Source organism: Electrona antarctica (genome assembly GCF_951216825.1).
Source record: "Electrona antarctica genome assembly, chromosome: 21".
NCBI lineage: Eukaryota > Metazoa > Chordata > Actinopteri > Myctophiformes > Myctophidae > Electrona > Electrona antarctica.
The window spans coordinates 35534511-35542700 of record NC_136802.1 but is presented as its reverse complement, the minus strand read 5'-3'; the positions used below and the strand labels follow the sequence as shown (position 1 = coordinate 35542700).

The 8190-nt window shown below is 45.7% G+C and overlaps 1 protein-coding gene across 1 annotated transcript; it reads right to left on the bottom strand.

Moving 5' to 3' along the window:
• Positions 1 to 1006: 1006 nt before the first annotated feature.
• On the bottom strand, positions 1007 to 2602 carry LOC306914054 (T-complex protein 1 subunit zeta-like; the record flags this gene model as incomplete). Its single annotated transcript, XM_079490940.1, has 1 exon — positions 1007 to 2602. The coding sequence occupies one exon, from the start codon at positions 2600 to 2602 to the stop codon at positions 1007 to 1009; it is 1596 nt and encodes a 531-aa protein (XP_079347066.1).
• Between the last annotated feature and the right edge of the window lie 5588 nt (positions 2603 to 8190).

Sequence of the window (8190 nt, the reverse complement as noted above, 5' to 3'; positions counted from 1 at the left end):
CTCTCACCAAAAAACGGTCAAGCAATGTGGTAAATAAATGGTGCATTTATATAACGCCTTTATCCAAGGCGCTTTTACATAGATTGTGCATTACATTCACCCATTCACACACACATTCAGACACCGATGGCGGCGGAAACCAAGGCAACAACCAGCACCATCAGGAGCAATTAGGGGTTCAGTGTCTTGCTCAAGGACACTTCGATACTAACTCTGGGGGAGCCCGGGTTCGAACTGGTAACCTTGCGGTTACCATGAAGTTACCACGTTCTATGAAGTTATCTATGAAATCTATAAAAAAAGTTTAATCTGCAACACAATTTTATACAATATATAGTGGGGGTCCTTTGGCCTGAAAATCATTGTAGAGATGTTCTGCTGCTGCTGCTGCTGGATTCTTTTCACCCATAGACTCCACTTCTCGTTCTTACTGGTCACTATGGCTCGTTCCCCCCACGTGTCCCTTTTAAAAACAGTTTTATTTTCTTGTTAGATATGTGTTCTGTGCTTGAGGTTTTTTTGGTCAGAATAAAATATACAAACAAACAAAAGAAGTCAGAGGGAACGGAGTGGCTCCCTGGTTTGAGGCCTAGGGGCCACCCACAGATTTGTGTGCGGCAACGTGGCGGATACGCTGCTGGGGGAGAAGGGGAGGCACGGGTAAGGGGGAAGGGGGGCAGGCCGCGACACAGCGCATGCGTGAAAACCATGTGACCTCTATAGTTGTCGCTCGCCCATGTGAGTGGCCTCTACACTTTCTTGGCCAGAGGTCCAGAGAGTACACTTGAATGGAATGAGCAGGCCGTTCGGTGGTCTCGTTTTTTTGCGAGTATCCGTTTTATTTGTTTGTGTGGCTTGCCGACACCTTAATCATTAAGTTAATTGATATAGGGCCGCTGGGTCCTACTTCTGCCACCTCGGCAAGTCCTTCAGCAATGATTCCAAGATGCCTTTTAAAATACTTTTTTTTTTTTTTTTCACAACCGTTAAGCTTCGAGAACAACCGTTAACCTCTGAGAGACGACAGTCCGGCTCTCATGATCTCATCCACTAGCAGGATATTGGTAGCGATTACGGTGCATGAATGGAGGAGCTGTCTCTTGACGTTATAGTTGTCCCACACGCCTGCCTCCCCTGAAACCATAGGCTCGCCCGTGTCCAGGTCCACCCCCACCAGCTGCCCCGACTCCTTGTGCTCAATCTGCAGCTTGACCAGCGTCTCCATCGGGTCGTAGCCTGCGTTCTGAGCGAGCACCTTGGGAATGATCAGGAGAGCTTCGGCGAAGGCTTGGACGCCGAGCTGGGCCCTGCCCTTCACCTTGGGCTTGTAAGCGACCAGAGCGTCCGCTACTGCCACCTCGAACGCACCTGCTCCCGACACTACACTACCATCTTCGATGGCGTTCTTGACCGCCCGCAGGCCGTCCCTGACGGCGTCTTTGATCTGCGTGAGGGTGTGCGTGTCGGGTCCCTTTACCAGCAGTGTCACGGAGCGAGGGTTCCTGCAGTTCTCGAGGAACGTGTACTTCTCCTCTCCCAGTGTTTGTTCGTACACCAGCCCAGCGTGTCCCAGGCAGTCTGGGGACAGGTCATCCAAACAGTTCATAGGATGGCCACCACAAGCCAAGGTGAGACGCTCCATGTTCCTCCTCTTGGCCCTGCGCAGAGCCACGATGCCTTCCTTAGCGAGGGTGTCCAGGGAGTTTGGGTCGATACCCTTCTGGTTGATGACGACAAAGCCCTTGTCCCCATCGGGACAGACAGCGTTCTTCAGGGCGACGATCTTCTGCACGCGGTCTTGGATGAACCTCTTCTCGGCGGCCACCAGCTTCTCCCTCTCGACTGCGCTGTTGTAGAAGAAGCCGGAGTTGACCTCCGTCTTCTCGTACTCCAGGGAGACATTGCAGGTCAGTATGTAGGCGTCCTCCACCCTCTTCTTCATGTTCGGGTGCCTGGCGCCGTGGTCCAAGACCAGACCTCTGACCAGCTGTGTGTCATTGTCCGTCATGTGCCTCATGTCCGCGATCTCCACCATGAACAGGTCGATGGGCTCGTTGGGTTTGGTGATGGCCAGCACAGCGTCTACAACAGCTTCTGTGAGGAGATCTGCCAGCTCCGCGTGGACCTTGGTTCTAAGGGAGGTGCGTGCTACGGTGATGAGGGTCTCCCTGTCCATTTCCTTGGTTACCTTCAGCTCCTCCAGGAGCGCAAGGGCCTTCTCCTTCGCAGCCTCAAAGCCCTCGGCGATGATTCTGGGATGGAGGCCCTCCGACACGAACACGTCGGCCTGCTTCAGGAGCTCGCCGATGAGGAGAACGGTAGAGGTGGTCCCGTCTCCCGCCACGTCATCCTGCGCTGTGGCCACTTTGGCGATGAGCGACGCAGTGGGATGCTTGATCTGCATCTCTTGCAACAGGACGTTGCCGTCTTTGGTCAACTTTATGTCCCCGGAACCTGACACAAGCATCTTCAAGGTCCCTTTGGGTCCCAGGTTACTTCTCAACACATCCTGAAGTCCACGGGCAGCGCTGATATTCACGGCCAGCGCGTCTCGTGCCCTGGCCACTTCTGCGTTTGGGTTCAGGGCTTTTATGGAAGTCATGGTATCGGAATGGTCTGTTCAGCCTAAATAAATAATTAGCCGACCGCGTCTCTTCTCGTCTTATAAAACCTGAAAGAGCTCTCGTCTGACATCATACAGCACAAACTGTGCATATGGGCATGTGTGTCCACTGTCATTATTGAGGCCCGTTAGCCCCTCCTATGTCCAGCTTTTGGTGTGTGTGTGTGCACAAACGTTAAAATGCCATTGACAATGAATGGACAATTTATAGTGTAAACACAAACATTGTGTGAGACAAACATTGATGACGAAGGTGAGGACACAAATTGTGATTGGCCGGAATGAGATGATGTATGATGATGTACGATGATAAGAGCGCCCCTCACTTCACACAGGTGTGATTTTTTTTATTTTGTATTCAGCCTGGGTGGTGTCTTCTTAAGCATCGTAAGCTGCAGTGCCACTACAGTTTAGTAATTATTTTAATTTCTTAATATTTTATCCACCCATTTAATGTGTTATAGGTGAATGAATACAAGAAAAACTCTAATATATTCCTCAGTTCAATACATTTTGAGGGGCGCTAGCCCCTCTAATTGCTAGCTTTCATGTGTGATGTGACATCGTGTGGTAGCTAAGTCTATGGACTTTTAATGTTTGCTTCATAAGAACCCTCCCCCGTGACATCATGTGGCAGCCAAGTCTATGGACGGTGGGTTGGCTTGTCTTATTCATGCCCCCCCCCCCCAACATACAATAGCAAACAAAGGCGTCCCTCACTTCACACGAGTCACGAGTGTGATTTTTCTTAAATGAACTTGGTTGCAGTCATTTTTGAGGGTCCAATGCATGGCTCTCCCAAATTATTGCGTATTGCTGGGTTATAGTCTGAAATGAAATGAAATGATTACTATATTTACCCAGGGTATCTGGGCTAAGATCAAGAACTTGTTTCCAGCCAGGCCCTGCTCATAGAACATTTCATCGTAGTGGTTCATTGCCTTGTTCAAGGGCACTTCAGCGGTGGTAATTTTAACGTGTCGGACCGCTGATTCGAACTGGCGACCTTCCGGTATCAAGACCGCTCCGCAATCCGTTCGGCCACCGCTCCCACTAATGATCTAATGATCATTATAACTAGAATTGTACTCTGCCGAGTGCCTATACTTGCACGTTGCACACAAGTAGGCCAAGTCGCAAGCAGAGCGCGCAAGTACTGTCGACCGCTACAAACTTTCAATTCTCAGCTCGCTGTAAAACATTGAAATGAAATACTAAAGTCGGGTTATAACTGGCTGTCAATGGTGACGTAATTAAGATATGTTTCAATATTGGTTGGGTAACAGTTAACGTATGTATGTACTATACATGTATGTAAGTTGAAAGTACTATACTGTGGTCGGCTGGCTTTTTTATGTGCGTATGCTTGGTAGGTATATGCTCAGTGGCGTGCACAGATAGACACTAGGGGGTGCTAGAGCACCCCCTGCCCTTTTGGCAATGTGCCCTTTTGGAAAAAAAAAGAAACAAAAACTTTTTTTTCTCTTTTTTTTTTTGATTTTTCAAAAATAGCAGACCTACAAGCTCATAGCGCGCCACTCGGTGGCGCGCTATGAGCTTGTAGATCTGCTATTTTTCAATAGCTAAAGCATAACATAATGCTAACACCAAAAGGGGTTCCCGCCCAAAATGGATTAAGGCAACCGGCCGGTTCCACGCGCTGCACAAGGTGCCCTTTTTTAACTTGAGCACCTGCCCCTCTAAATGTCTGTGCACGCCACTGTATATGCTGATGTTGATGGTGACGTAATTAAGATATGTTTCAATGTCGGGTTATAACTGGCTGTCGATGGTGACGTAATAGGTTTCAGATTACATACATGTATACATACAGACATTACCTTTAATTCACCTGACACTGAAACATATCCTAATTATGTCACCCTTCATCGACAGCCAGTTATAACCCGACATTGAAACATATCCTAATTATGTCACCATCGACAGCCAGTTATAACCCGACATTGAAACATATCCTAATTATGTCACCATCGACAGCCAGTTATAACCCGACATTGAAACATATCCTAATTATGTCACCATCGACAGCCAGTTATAACCCGACATTGAAACATATCCTAATTATGTCACCATCGACAGCCAGTTATAACCCGACATTGAAACATATCCTAATTATGTCACCCTTCATCGACAGCCAGTTATAACCCGACATTGAAACATATCTTAATTACGTCACCATCAACATCAGTATATATACCTCCGAGCATACACGTGCATTCGTACGAGCACGACCACAATACTTGCACGCTCTGCTTGCGCAAGTAACTAGAGGTGCACGTGGGGCCTCTACGGCGGCGCCCGTTGGGCACTGGCCTTGAATGCCCCACCCAGATATTATGTCTGTGTCCCTTTTATGCCCAACGTCATAATGATGTCAGATTTCTGTATGTGTCTCTCTGTATCCCTTTATTCCTATATATGGAGTTCTGTGTCAGCCATGCCCAAATATGGAGTGTTGGGATGTCAGAACAGGCCAGCTTATGGAGTTCTGTGTCAGGCATGCCCAAATATGGAGTGTTGTGAGGTCAGAACAGGCCAGCTCCATATATGGACCCTGGGCAGGGGCCCGGTCCAGATCCCGGGCAGAGGCCTTTTTGTGGCGGTTCTGGACAACCGTGGGTCCGACCGACTCAACACCGGGCACTGCACTCCCTGTGGTGGTGTGGAGCACGTGTGTCGAATTTGAAGTCGGTGGGGCTAACGGTTCTCGAGTTACGTGGATTACAGATGTACAGACGTAGGCCTACACACCAGTCATCCAGAGTTGAAATATATTGTTCACAAGATAGAGAAACACTAGCTGTCTCTGGGGAGTTGACTCATAAGTCTTTACACAATGTATTAATGTACAATTGTTTACAATACAAAATGTTTACCCGCAATGTTCACCCACTCCTTTCTACTTGTTGTGACAAAAAAGTGAACTTGAAGTTAGGGCATTTGTCTTGATTAAATTTGGAGATGCCAAATGATTAAAAGTGAAAACAATCTAAATGCCATGGATCTGTTTTATAATAGCACTGTACATACCTGTATCAGAGTCCTTACGGCCATTAAATACCTGAACAAGTTATGGGAAATTATAATTTTGTATAAGACTTGGAAAAGTCTTATACAAAGGACTATTAATTAAACCAAACATTTAAGACTATTAATTAAACCAAATACCCTATTGGCCTGCATATATGACTATATGGTTTTTTTCCAATGGAAATTGGGAACTAGACTAGACTATTTGGCATTCAATGTTCTTTTTCCACAAATGAGTCTTGTAAAATATGGGTTGTCTTATAATCCGAGTCGTCTCTGCTGGGTGCATTGATTCTCCTCCAGAGCATCCACTCAGCTGGTGAACTGTTTTGTTTTGTTTTTGTAACAGCTTCCATTCATTGTCTTCAAATATTGTATCTGAAACTGAAGGATGATCAAATAAACTAAACTAAACTAAACTAAACTAAACTAAACTAAACTAAACTAAACTAAACTAAACTAAACTGAATGCATGGGTGAGACATACTGACACAGAGCCCCAAAACAATGTTTGCTTGTCAGTGTTGAGTGTACAGCTCAATGTGGGAATTAATTCAAGTCAATAATACAAAATTAAAATCAATTCTAAATCAAATGCTGCCATAAATTGTTGTGTCTACTACAACCATAGCTGTATTAAATGATGCCATTCTGACAGTTATATACATTTAACCCTGCAAGACCCACCGTTGCAACATTACAACCATTTATATTTTAATTAATTCATTAATACATTTTTTACTGTTGTTTTTTCACCTAAACATCATCATTGTTGATGTTCATTGTTTAGTCTTGCAATGCCATTGGTCATATTTGCATATAAATACCCCCCCACAGAGGCAGAAATTCACACAACTTCAAAATCCCTGAAAAAGTAAATGCCTGTAATAGGCCTATATATTTTTGTGATTATTAGAATGTCTAGAACATTAGTATTGTGAAAGATATCCCCCAAATGTATTTTTTTTTTTTTTAATAATTATTATAAATGTGCATAACATTTGCATAACACTTTTTTTTGTTAACATATTTTCCTCTGCTAAGTACAACGTAGTAGTAAGGTTAAAGGTTGGAATCTCTTTTTTTGCAAGTAGAAATATATCCGGGCTTTGAAGGGTTGGTCCATTTTTATGACCTATGTGTTCCCATTGCCATTTCATAACAGCATGATGAAATTAAATGATTACTATATTTACCCAGGGTATCACTATCTGGGCTAAGCTCAAGAACTTGTTTCCAGCCAGGCCCTGCTCATAGAACACATTTCATCGTAGTGGTTCAATGCCTTGTTCAAGGGCACTTCAGCGGTGGTAATTTTTAACGTGTCGGACGGCTGATTCGAACTGGCGACCTTCCGGTATCAAGGTCGCTCTGCTATCCGTTCGGCCACCGCTGCCACTAAATGCCAAATGACCAGTGAGAGAGGGACACAGTTCTTTTTTGTTTTAAATATCCCCAGAGGGATTGATTGATTGATTGAAAAATGTATTAACAGCAGAATTACAGTACATTTCAAGCACAAACTCAATACAAAGGCTGTTAACTGTGAGTGGACGACCCAATTAAGCATTACACTTGTTTCCAATAGGGTCCACAATGTTCAATTCATCAAAAACATTTAGAGACGTACAAATAGACACTTCTATAGACAGAACAGGAATTCATCATAAAGGAGGTAAAAAGGGAAAAGAAACATATACAGTGAGGGGAAAAAAGGGGTGGGCGGTGGGGGGGATTCACGTTCAGCTCCGTTAATTTGTTTGTTTTCCTTGGAGGAGCTGCGTTGGGTCCCCAAGTCGGCTCCGTGGCCGTACCTTGAGTTGGCTGTGTGGCCGTGACCGTCTCTTGTGTTGTCCTTGCGTTGGGTCCCCAAGTTGGCTCAGTGGCCATACCTTGAGTTGGCTGTGTGGCCGCGACCGTCTCTTGTGTTGTCCTTGCGTTCGTGTTTGAGGGATTCCGATTTTACAGGGGCCAGTTTCGAATTGCAGCCGTCCGTAGGTGCCCTTTGAGAGCGGTTTTGAAAGAGTCAAGGGATTCGCATGTCTTAATGACAGTTGGTAGGGCGTTCCACATTTTGGTGGCATAGGAGCGAAAATAATTTAGTCCCTTGTTTGTGCCGAATCTGGGTTGTACATGGTTTGTTGCACTCCCTCTGGTGTTGTGGGTGTGGACTTCGTTAACATTAAGGAAGTATAGACAGGTACATGGGTATCTTGGTGGTGTATCGAATCTTGTGGACCAGACCCATTGCAAGATGCTGTACTCTGTCGTCGACCCTAAGCCATTCCAGCCTGTCGAAGTGGGCAGGGGTGAGGTGGGTTCGGGGGGCTAGGTCAAGTAGGAGCCTGACCAGTTTGTTTTGGGAAGTCTGGAGCCTGGTTTTAAGGGCCTTTGAGGTGCTGTGGTACCAGGAGGTGCATGCATAGTCAAAGAAACCCTGTACAAGGGCTCCTGTTAAGGTCTTCAAGGTGTTTTTGTTGACCAGTGAGGAGATCCTGTAAAGGAATCTTGTTCTA